Here is a 12,891-nt window from a genome sequence, read left to right as displayed (position 1 = left end):
AAGAATGTGTCCATGAAGGTTATTCAATTATTTTTTGCGGAACCGCTTGTTGGTAGACATATGTATTACCTGGCATTTCTTGGGGTTAAAGTGCATCTGCCATCTTGTCTCCCACTCTCCAATGGCATCCAGGTCCGTCTTTAACTCAGCTGAATCTCTACATCTGAATCTGAACGTCTACATTATCGAAACTCGTACAACAAAAAGATGTCGATGCAGTTTTATTTTGAAGATAATTCTGTTTCGCATTCCGTAGTGCGTTTTACGACATCGGGTTTTTGGCGGGAAAAATACTCGGGTACAGTCTTGATTGGCCAAGTACGTGTTGGTATATTTTCCTTTCCAGAGTACATTTTAGTATATTTAAGAGTACCCGGGGTACATTTAAGTAGTACCCGAGCCGACATTGACCATTCGAGCTTTAACTACATACGTAACGTATTGTAAGCATTAAGTCTGTGTCCAGACGAGATAATAAGAAACTACCAGTATTGACTTAATTGTCAGCTTAATCATAATATGTAAGCGTTAAATGACTATACTTGTTTAATAATTCGCATACTCAACATTTAGCATACATAGCACGTAAGGTTAAAGTCATTACGTAGAAAGATTGTACGTTTCCGCATGTGCGAAAAAATCCTCATTAGAACCATCAATTACGATTTACCGCAAAGAGGGCAGATTATATTTACCAAGACTAAAACAATTCAGATATATGATATAACATGCTATTTATTTAGCATTCATAATCACTAGTAAACAGACTTAAAACAGTAAACAGAAAATTCAATTTGCAGCATGTGCAGAAGGCGTGAGTTTCTTCAGTCGGATGTTAAAACTCATAAATTTTGTCATTGAATTAAAAAGAACAAAAATTTAATGTAAACTAAAATGAGCATACAATTAAAATACCTCAGTGTTACATGACTTATTAATACCAGTTTTTTTGCCAATCAGTTAGTGAGCATGCGCGAAAAATCACGAATGTTAACAAAAAACATCTGCCTGGTCCTATATATATTAAGCGCCGAATTTTCACTTTCCACGGGTGATGAACTATGTAACAAAATTCTGATCAAATGCAGAATGTCGTCGTCTTATCACCGTCCAAAACAGGGATAGTTTCCCCACATCTCGAGTCTCGGGTCTCCGTTGAAATACATCGAATTCATGAACAAGCATCGCAGACACCAGCACGGTTTGGGCTTGAACACTGTTGACGTCCGACCTGCAGGAGTTTTGGATCTGGCGTTAATCGCAGCCACGTGCACGTCGTCATGCGTTATTTGGTCTACCCCAATCGCGTGATTGACTTGTGGCATTGCCAATTTTGGTATAGGATTTCGCTCATTCAGACCCACCGCTAAAACACGTGATAAATCAATTTGTTTTTCAATAATATTTTCATAATTTGCAATGTTTGTGGAGTTCTCGTCGTTGTAAGGTATTAGGTCAACCCCAATCGTATTTTTAATCGGTGGCATGGATACTTTTGGTCTAGGCTGTTGATTCTTTAGGCCAACCGTAAAAACATGCGATAAGTCATTTTGTTTTTCTATAAAATTTTCATAATTTGTGATGCTTGCGGATTGCTCGTCGCAGTGTGTTATTTGGTCGACACCAATTGCATTTTTTACAGGTGGCATGGACAATTTTGGTCTAGGATGTTGCTTCTTCAGTGCAACGGTAAAACCATGCGATAAGTCAATTTGTTTTTCAATAATATTTTCATAATTTGCAATGCTTATGGAGCGCCTCTTTTCAGGAAACTCAGAACATTTGGCGTCTTTAATTATCGATATTTTCCGCTTACTGTCTTGCCTCCCACCAATTTGTCCTCCACTTATTTTCCGACATATCAAAGGCAATGCACGTGTCGTCCAAGCATTGTTCTGGTAAGGATTGTCATTAGCTTTACGGTAAGGAAAGTCTTTATTTGGATATTTTAACAATTGTTCGTGTTGAATTATCTTCCTTGCATCGGGAGTCTGAACAACAGACGTTCTCTGGCAAGGCATACTGGGAAATCTCGGATAATCTCGGGCACCTGTTCGACGGTTTATTTTCGTATACGAAGAAATCTGAAACGAAGATGACACACTCAATCAATTAAAAATAGAGCATTTAAAAAAGCTACATCGACATAAAAAATAGCACGTATAAAAGACATAGTGATAGTAAGTATATATACATGCATTTATTATAATTTGAGTTCGATAATGGTACTCACAAACTTTGTTTTCCCCCATGTTTTTAATTACCACATGCATGCATATATGAGAAACTTGTGTGCAACGTGTAAAAAATGTCAACACGACACCGTTAAATTCTTAATTAAAAGATAAGTGTTACGTACACATACGATGATTTTCTTATTATAAAAATTAATGAATTAACATCATCTCTCTTAGCATGGTTGTATTTATATTTATTAGACGAGGTATTAATTTCATTATTGATTATGCATTCGTTTGTTTCATGTTCAGAGCTACACGTTCGTATCTTTCCGGGGTCACTCAGTGTGTTGACAGATATTGTGCACAATGAGCATTATGTAACAGATGAAAAGGGAATTGCGTGCCTTACACTTGACATTAACGTTTGTGTTAGACCTGTATCATGATATATGCTTGGCTACGCACAGTGTGGTTTGAAGCGTTTACATGATCTACAGGCATAGTATCGCATTTTTCGCATGTTTTATATCCCATTATATACGGACCGACCTTTCCATTAACTTCATAAAAGAGCGTTAAATATTAAATGTATATCTTTTAAGTTTTTTTTTTATGCATTACGTCAATTTAACAGTAAAGCAAATACAAAAATCAAATGCACTAGACAAAATAAACACGTACAAAACATACACTTCACGCACACCTGAACAAAACTGGTGCTGTCGCATAGGAACGTTAAATGCATAAGCACTCGGGGTTTAAACCGGGTTAAAGGTTCTCCAAACCTAACTCTTGGACCAGAATATATTATTACGCAAAACATTGTACAGATTATATGTTTATGCCCCCGAAGGTGGGCATAAAGTGATCGCACTGTCCGTCTGTCTTACCGTCACACTTTGCGTTTAGGTTTCGAAAAATGCTCATAACTTATATGTCTCTTCAGATGTAACATTCAAATTTGTAATGCATATGTATATGGACAAGGCCATTCCATACGCACACAAATTTTCACCCCTTTGACCTTGACTTTGAACTTAGGGTCCGCGTTTAGGTTTCGAAATCTGCGTTTAGGCTTCGAAAAAGCGTTTTTTCATCCTATGGTGACAGCTCTTGTTTGTTGAATCATTATATTATTAAAAGTAGCATCATTTTCCGTTTTATACTGTGCATTTTTTATAAGTTTAGGTTGATAATAAAAAATAAATTTCATAAAAAGTAAAAATAACAACGAGAAAATTATTTTACCACGTGGCTCGGCTATCATCATATGTGGTTGGTTATAACGGCAGGGATTTGATCGAGCTATGCTGGTTCCAGTCAAATCTGGTCAATTTCGGAGGTTGGTAAAGTGGGGGTGAACACATGTTGATGAAATTTTACATATGATCGCATATTGGAATAACGAAACTCAATAAATATTATATGAAGGGATGCATTCATGTGAAAAATCTTAAGTCTTTTAATTTATGGCGAGCGACCTTAATCTTATGCAGAAAGTCCTGTATCTAAACGGAATTAAACATAAAACTTATTGACACTGGTGTCCCCTCGTTCGAACTGTCAATGAATTATATAACATTTTGTACAGGTAAGTAACTTAACTGGTTAATAAAAGGTTTAATCGATTTTTATCGAAAAAAATTGAATTTTGTGTCACACTTTCGGTATAAAATTCAAACTTGAAAACATATTTTCATTAAAAAACATTTCTTTCGCAGGCGAAGTTCTTTATATTTAAAAATGTTAACTACTCTTATGGTTATATTTCGTGGCTATTTAACAAGTAGTGCCTCAACTCCCTCGTGCTTGAAAGCCAACGCATTAGAACAAGAACATGTTTTTTATTGCATAATAGGCAATGATAAAATTCGATTATTCTTTCATAAAAAGACATATCCTTTTATAATGCATGTTCATTAAACGATCAAATTCTTAATACACAATCATATAAAGTCATCATTTATTAAAGTAAAGTGTCGTTTAAGGTCATAATAGAAATAGTCTCGTCAACAATCATAAATATTACGACAAAGCAACACTTACCTAACAGAGTGATCCACCGAATAAAACTGTCAGACGTTTTTGCGAAAGTCATGTGTTGGTTTCCATGGGAAACATGTGTGTGTTTATATATGTATTCACAGACCATTCCTTCTAAAAACGTGCATAGAGAAACCATTAGCACAGGCAAACGCTATTTTGTTTTTAAAATATATTGAAGCCGGTCTCAGGGAATACAGGAGTTTAAATTGACGTGGGTAGTGTTGTGCAAGATTTGCATGCGCTGTCTTCTTGTATTGAACTTTTGTTTTATGGAAGTCACTTCTTACCGAAAATCTAGTCTTAGCGGAAATTGTTTTACCAGATTAACCTATCCAATGCGCACAGGCTTTTTGCCTATTTGGTACAATATGCTACACACGTGCGTTTAGCCCGATTTTCGCGGCTAAAATACAGATTGAATGTGGTTATTTTTGATGAATGAATTTGAAACGTTTTTTATTTTGAAGATTTTATTGTTGACCTTATCGATTGCATTTGTTTGGTTAACTGACCGATTGCATGGCGTAATGTCTGCAAAATGACGATTTAAACGTCCAAAGTCTTCACGTATGCATACTATTAAGTGGACGTTGCAGTATGTTTTCATTCATCGGAACTACCTTACAATATTACAAAATTCAAAATTATATTACCTTTATAATTTTCTAGTTTATTTAAATTTATATAGACACGATTGAACTTTATGTATAAAAAAAACAGTTTATACCGGATGTAGAGGAAGACTAAATCTTATTTTTAAATACCATGTCTGCCGTTTATTAACATTGTCAACCGATAAAATAACTTGCAAGCCGTCGGAATTTCAAGTAGCAATGAGTAACAATGGGGTTTTGTTTACAAAAAAACAGCAACCGTTGCACGCGCAGCATATAGTCTTGTTAATTTTAAACCAATGCGAGGTGTTAATTTATGACGATATAATAATAACAGGTCTGCCAACGGTACACGGAAGAAGCAGTTTGTTTTATTAAGTTGACAACTAAATGGACAGACACATGCCTATTTAGCCTGAAACGATCTACGTTACAGTTGTCAAGAAACATCACCTTTCAGCTCCTTCATCCGGCAGACTTGTTGTATATAAGCGTGAAATAGACGTAACTGCATACGTTTTGACGTTAAGATAATATGACATACTTTTTGAAAGTAATTAATTTTGCGTAATTTCCATTACATCATAACAACTAGACGCAGCTATAATTTGCTTGCAGTTTCCATTTTTAACAAAGTTTATTAACAATTTAACAATTCTTTGACAGGCCGTCCAAAATACAGACTTTATGGCTATCATGACGTAAATGCAAATTTGAAACGGAATAATGTGTGCATTAAATGCAAACTTCCTATTAAGGGAATGATAAGCTTGATTTACGATTCCTAAATAAAGTATTTTTTCACTTCCGTATAGGGAGTGACAATAATGCATGCTTTACAAACTATCAACCACATAACGGTAACTGGTTTTATTCGTTTTATTAAGTATTGCCTATGGCATAAATCTATAACAATTTTAAGCACAAGTATACTTAAACAATCAAATCAACAAAGCATCCAGTAGAGACTGGTTTAATAAATGCTATTGTTCAATTCTGTTTATTCACTTTTTGTTGGAATACTTTTCTGTATACTCGAATAATCTGATCACACTAACGCATGTCATTTACAAATTTTAGTACAATTAACTTTATACATGCTAAATGCCCAATTCGTGTCAATCTGCATAAGAAATCAGCAGTTACTTAAACCCTACACAAGCAAATTGACTCTTAGTCAAAATTGAAGGTCATCAATTTATTTCTTACGATTAACTTTTATTTATGTATTTATAAGGTTAATCGTTCGAGTTCTCTACATGATCAAAACTGCACCAAGAAGCGACACAATTAAGTTCGGTCATGTCTAAACACTCTTAAATATGTGTTATTGAAGACACAGAAAATGTAACAAAATTCTAATAACAACTACACAATCTGGAATGGCAAAAATGGTAACATTTCAGACACACGTGTTCATGAACGAGAACATCTTTTATAGTATTGCACATTTCATAACAGTAGTATTATAATAACAATGCGATCAATATAATCTTCGCAAGGTCCATTTCCAGGTTTAGATGCCCTATACATACATATATGCATGACCTTTTGCTCACGAATAATATCAATTTTGTATTGCGGTAAACCGCAATGACATATACTTAAGCTGAAGTCTTAAGTCTGTGTGTTTTGGCCGCTCCAATCGCACTACTCGCGACGAGTATCGGACCTCGAGGCAACTAACAAAGCACCATGCAGACTTGTGTGGTCTACAAGCATGTCATCGACGAACAATACAAGTTTAGCGCCTAGCACATTGTTCATATCCGAAAGGTGACTGCTGAAATCGGTGTTATGGTGACCTGCGATAGAGAGCCTCACAGAGGGTAACCGAGTTTGCATGGAGCGAACAAACCGCAATGACATACTTAAGCTGTAGTGTGAAGTCTGTTTGTTCTGGCCGCTCCAATCGCACTACTCGCGACGAGTATCGGACCTCGATCCAACTAACAGAGCTCCATGTAGACTGGTGTGGTCTGCAAGCATGTCATCGACGGACAACACAAGCATCGCGTCTAGCACATTGTTCATATCCGAAAGGTGACTGCTGAAATCGGTGTTATGGTGACTTGCGATAGAGTGCCTCACAGAGGGTAATTGAGTTTGCATGGAGCGAACAGGAGAAGTATCTTGTATACGTTTGTGGTTAAATTGGGAGGCAGTGTCACGAATTGGTTCCGGAAGATTTGGAAGACCTGTGCCATATTTTGTATTTTTGTACTTAAACATATTTTCGAATTGAATTCTTCTTATATCTTCAATCAGCTTATTTATTGCGTTGACCTGCTCAGTATGACCGGTTTTCGAAATAGCACTTCCTTTATTTACAAGTGCAAAATTCGGAGAAACATCGGAAAATAAATTTAAATAATTACTAGTTGGTTTAGACGTTACGATTGGTGCTTTCTCTGTGGTCGTTGCAGCCGTAGTTGCAGAAGTCTTGGTTGTAGAAGTTGTAGTTGCTGTGGTCGGAGACGTAGACGATTGAGTTGTCGTTTCTTCTTGTGTAGTTGTGTACGAGGTAGGTGTCGTTGTTGAGGATGTAATATATGTTGTTGACACAGGAGTGGTCATTGGTTCTGTAGATGTTGTTTGAAATAACGTTTGTTCAGTAACTTTACGTGTTGACGATACGGATTCTAGGGTGGTCGGGGCTGTTACAGCGGTACTGACGACGGTTTCGTAGATATCCGACGAGGGGCTTGTAGTTCTTGAATCCGGTGCGTCGGTTGTTTGAGCTGATGGATACACTTTTGCAATAGCGGGAAGTTTCGGATGAAAGGGGGACTGATCAGCTGGAACTTTCGTGATCGGCTGGTACTGCTGTGTTGTTGTAGACCATGGGGCTCCGCTCTCTCGAGGAACTTGTTGGGCTTGGTCAGACTGCAAAGTGTTTGACTCGTTAGTATTAAGCGAAAATACAGCTGCTGCCGTTACAGTGGTCGGAAGCTGACTAATTAATGAGGTTTGATCGCTGTGCGATTTTATGTTTAAGCTGTCAATGTTTGAATCGGTCGCTTCATCCGATGAATCGACAGGTGGCGTTGTTGGTTTCGTGTCAAAAGTATCGGAAATACTACTACTTTGTATTTTTAATTCGAAATTGAAAGCCGCATTGCCACCGTTAGAGTTTGATGCATCTCCATCACTTGAATAATTTAACTTACTAGCATTAGCTATTGCTTCAATCACAGTTTGTATCTGCTCGAAGGGATCAGATGCGTTTGCAATAAACTGAAACAACTCGTAATCGTTATCTTCCCTCTTCTCGATATTTTTTGAAGAATTCCTTCCTGGATAAGGGATAATTTTAGCCAAACTTATGTTATGCCACGGAGACAGAAATCTTGGAACTGGTTTTAAAACACTTTCAGTGGCTGTTAAATTAGAATGTATATGGGCTTGATGGTCATGGTGCATATGCTGATGCTGTTCATCCAAGGTACTTTGTTCAATGAAAAAGTCACTGGCAAAAGCAGCAAGAAGATCCACAACACCCTCTTTCGTCGTTGTCGGCATTGGCGTCGTCGTAACAGTTGTTCTTTGCGTAGTTTCCGTTACTGGTAACTGGGTTTGTGACGGAGTCATGTTAACTCGTTTATGGTGCGTTTTGTTAAATATCATATCAAGTGATTTGTTTGGGCCAAAAGGATGTATCACAAGATATAAATGTCCATTGCGTATTACAGCTGTCCCAACTAATTTCTCTACAAAGTTGTTTGATGTATCGCTGCTTTTGTCTTGTTGGCTACCTTGCGAGCTTGCACCTGGTGGTGTCAGAGAGGCTGTTAAATGTATGGTTGGAACTTGATTGCTTGCATTTTGAAGTCCGTTAGAAAATACTATGTGTATTCCATTTAACTGAATCAAATCATTGTGAGCAACGTGCGTTGTATTTGAAGACCCAACCGGGGATCCGTTAATGGTTGTTGGTGTTTTAGTATCAGGCGTTGCCGTTGACTTTACACTAATAATTTCTGGTGTTGTCACAACTTGAGTTGTTGCTAGCGCGATAGTTGGCTGTGTTTCAGAGAGATAAGTTTGTATAGTTGTTTCAGCAAATCGAATGTTTAACAAATTGTCGATGAATGTGTCCGATCTTGTCTGTGAAATGTCGCTCATAACACCTCGTTTGGTTATTGGTCCTGTATGAATAGTCGATCTTTGATAGTCCTCTTCAAACGGAAATTCTGTGTGCACACTATCGTAAAGTGGTTTGGTTTCCCGTACCATTTGAAGATTCCGCATTTCATTGTAATGGGTTTTAAACATTCCAATAATTAGTTTATCTTTACAATTAAGTTGCGATACCTTCGAACCGTTTTTTGTCCCAGTTGACCCATTCAAGTTCTGCTGTTGTATATGACTGCGAATTTGGGTGGAATTAAGTGGTTTCTCATCCTGCTTTGATTTGCCAATATGTTGGGAACTTCCGCGCACATGAGTTTGATTGTGTCGATTACTTGATAAATTAGTATGTTGTGTATGACTACTTTCCACTTTGCCAGACACACTCACGCGATTATCTATGTGTCCGGGTATCAAAGTCGAAAAGCTTTGCTTCAAAGCCCCTTGTTGTATCGCATCAGTTGATGTTGTATTTTTTACCTTCACTGTATGAATAGTTGCATTATTTGTAACACCACTGCCCCTAGAAAGTACGTCAATAACGTCTAATCTGTCGCGCAGATATTTTAAGTCTTGATTGCCATGTTGAATATGCTGTTGAAAATTTAGGCCTTCATTCAACGGCAAATCTGCATGACGAATCGTCTTAGTTTTAACTCCTTGTAAAGAAGGTAAATGTACTTGGTCATCTCCTTTGATTGTATAACTAGATTGAGTAAGTGCCATGGCCTTTCGTGCCTCTGCAGTATTATCACTTAGTTCTTTAATTGCCACATCTATATCTCCGGTCTCGTCGCCTCTGTTATAATGTCTATTACTTGGGACTTCATAAAGCGTCCCCGGATCTGACAGGTTGGGTCGCAAGAACTGCTGCAGTGTATGAGACGGTTGAGTCCTGGTGACAGGTGGGTGGAAATGAATATGTCGTTCCGTTGAACCCCTGTCGTTTCTGTGGTAATGAATGATGTGACCATGGCTACCTCTTAGATCGGATGGGCGGAGTGGTAAACCTGAAAATATCGCAACCATCCATAACCCATTCACTACATACTAATTATAAATGACTCAAATACTAATTATAAATGACTCAACGAAACATCTATGTGAATAGACACTGCCATGTGAATCGATTTCAGATTGTGATACATATGCCCATCATTATATAAGAAATACAGACAACTTTGTGATAACTGATGTAATCTTGTCGATTATTGAGAATATCACAACATGTTGACTAAACGCGCTTAATCGGTATATGTCATTCAAATGTGCGTTTCAATTTGCATTAATGTCATGAAAATATTAAATGTCATACTTTCAAACAATAAAACATATATAATAAAATTTTAATAGAGATAAAGGAATGTATCTGTTAATGGAATTTTATTGATTCTTACGATTTATACAAGACAAGACTGCCCAGGCTACTCTGGGACGAAACTTTACGCACGTGAATTAAACTCCCTTTTCACAAAGCACTTCTATTATGAGGTTTCCTGGCTAAAATAGCTTCTACAAATTAAAGAGGCGGATTTACTTGAATGCGTCTGCTTGTTAATTGTTTATTAATAGCAGGAAATGTTATCTGTTCACTTAGCCAAATGATAATTATAATTAAATGTAAGCAGAGGAGGAGTCAAACAAGTATAAACAGTATTTTATTATGTCTTTGTTACCAGTAAAACACATGTAATATGTGTGCATTCAATACGTGCGCTTGATTTGATGGTAACCATGTCGACATATACTGTTACTTGATTGCTTACATAATAATGGCCGACATACTAATGTGCATTAACGTCGCCTGTTAAAAAATCAACATTGAACTTGCAGGCTGGCAAAATAGTTTAAATGTTACGTGTGGTTGTCCCAACACGTGCTTTTAAAAACAAAAACTTTATTTAATAACAAGGGAACTACAGTATTTAATTTGAGATTTTTAACCCATTCATGCCTAGCCTCCTGAAAAAGGACATTGCAAACAGCGTAAACGCATGATGCGGCGTCTCATCTGGGTCTACGCTGTTTGCTTAAAGGAATTTCTGTAAGAATTGTTCTAAATATAAAAATAAATATACTAGACATCCCTAATTTTGGAAATAAATTGATCCAACTTAGAAGGATGGGAGAGTCCACTAGGCATAAATGGGTTAATTACGTCTTGGTAATGTTCACACACACACGAACGCTGTTGACATATAATGTCACCCACGCTCCTAAAGTACAAGTTTAATGCAGATACTGCAAGATTTTGCGGTGGTTATAATAATAAATGACAATACAAATCGATTAGTTTCTTTTTACTGCGTGGTCAATCGAGACACATGCAAATTTGCAACAACACGTGTTTTCCGCATAACCAAATTTGTATATCTGTCTAGTGTCTGTGAAAGTGATCGGATTTCATACATCAATCACGAAGCCATCCACATTATTACCTTTGACGGCTATACATTCTCAAACCTTGTAGCCAGAGCGGACTATAATGATCTGGTACATGTTGTCGTGACAGCTTTATATATATTTACTGCATTATCTGTTTGTTATGACGGCCACACTTTCATTACGAGATTTTTAATATTAAACTATCTAGTGCAAAGCCAACAAGGCCGTCTTGACATCCAAGGGACCACATAGGTGACATCGACATGGGAAACATATTAATATTTTGCATTTCAACGTTGCCAAATTTTAATTAGAAAAGATACAACTGTTGCGTATGTGTAAAATTTACATACCCATACTCAATACCTCCGAGCTAAATCGTATTCATTTCTCACTCTTATATTCCGAATTTAGTCACGGGCACATAAAAGGAGCCTTACAACTTTATATTTAACATTACCTAAAATAAGTGACTATGTATGTGTTCTGTTATTACAAACACTGTCCGAGTTTATAAAGCACAAAGCGCGTTATTGCAATATTTTTCTTTGACCTTTTGCCGTTTCGTTCATCAAACGTTTTCATTATTATTGTGTATTGCTTGATTTATTGAAATAAATCTTTTCAGCAAATACGTTCAGATAAGCATGTGTTAATATTATATAATTAAAACTCGTGCAGAATATAATTGGCTTAAAAATAATACAAAGCCCAAAACAAATACAAAATGTAGCTTGATCAAATTTAATCCAATAAATGGTGACATTAAATTTATTTTACTTACTTTTGATTAGACTTATTCCAATCAATATTAGAAACGCATGTCTCATAGTCATGTCGTCGTTTATGCATGCTACATCACAAAAACAAAATCACACCGAAGAGCATTTCATTATGAAACATAGTCGTCTTGTCGATTATGCCAGATACGTGAAGATAATAAAATGCTGAATATATTTTCTAGGCAATGTAACACTCGCCGTTAACATGGTCACGTTGTCAGAAATACAGTTTTATTTTGTCACAACTGTTAAATTGCCTATTAAACTAGTAGAGAATATACTATTGGACGTATAATAGTCCCTTTTCAAACGCATGCCAAGTCCGAAAGTCTTTTGAAACGAATGTGATTTCCTAGACTGCAAGGTCCATTGAAACCATTCCTTTCCAACCACTCGTCATGACATATACATCAGTTGTGACAACAGTTACTAGCAGTAGTTAGCAACCAAGAAATCAGTCCTTATGCTTTGCTTGCTCAGTCTTGACAGCTTAACACGCCGAGCTTAAATTCACACTTCATCAGCAAGTAAACGTGGTTAAACTCGTCCTATTCGAGTAATGCGAATTCTTCATTTAATCTGTGTCATTTAAGAGTAAAGCTGCATTTTATAATTATTTGGGCTGTGCTCTTTGAAAAGGGGGTTTAATGCATGTGCGTAAAGTGTCGTCCCAGATAAGCCTGTGCAGACAATATTTTCCGCTTTTATTATATTTTTCATTTACAGAAAGTCTGTTTTTATCAAAAACCTAGT

The 12,891-nt window shown here is 36.6% G+C and overlaps 1 protein-coding gene across 1 annotated transcript; it reads right to left on the bottom strand.

Annotated features, from left to right (window-relative positions):
• Positions 1-5,835: 5,835 nt before the first annotated feature.
• On the bottom strand, positions 5,836-12,535 carry LOC127879141 (mucin-5AC-like). The gene is made up of 2 exons (XM_052425809.1): positions 12,141-12,535; positions 5,836-9,981 (listed from the first exon to the last, which is right to left on the bottom strand). The coding sequence occupies exons 1-2, from the start codon at positions 12,190-12,192 to the stop codon at positions 6,758-6,760; spliced, it is 3,276 nt and encodes a 1,091-aa protein (XP_052281769.1). The 5' UTR covers positions 12,193-12,535; the 3' UTR covers positions 5,836-6,757.
• Between the last annotated feature and the right edge of the window lie 356 nt (positions 12,536-12,891).

Source organism: Dreissena polymorpha, chromosome 4 (genome assembly GCF_020536995.1).
Source record: "Dreissena polymorpha isolate Duluth1 chromosome 4, UMN_Dpol_1.0, whole genome shotgun sequence".
NCBI classification, from domain to species: Eukaryota; Metazoa; Mollusca; class Bivalvia; order Myida; family Dreissenidae; genus Dreissena; species Dreissena polymorpha.
The sequence above is the reverse complement of the archived record's forward strand: the minus strand, read 5'-3'. Positions and strand labels throughout refer to the sequence as shown.

Bases quoted from the DNA above. Each gene is read 5' to 3' on its own strand.
- LOC127879141 (XM_052425809.1), bottom strand. From the start codon at position 12,192: ATGACTATGAGACATGCGTTTCTAATATTGATTGGAATAAGTCTAATC. The intron at 9,982-12,140 runs GTAAGTAAAATA...CGATATTTTCAG, and splicing joins TGGAATAAGTCTAATCAAAA to GTTTACCACTCCGCCCATCC.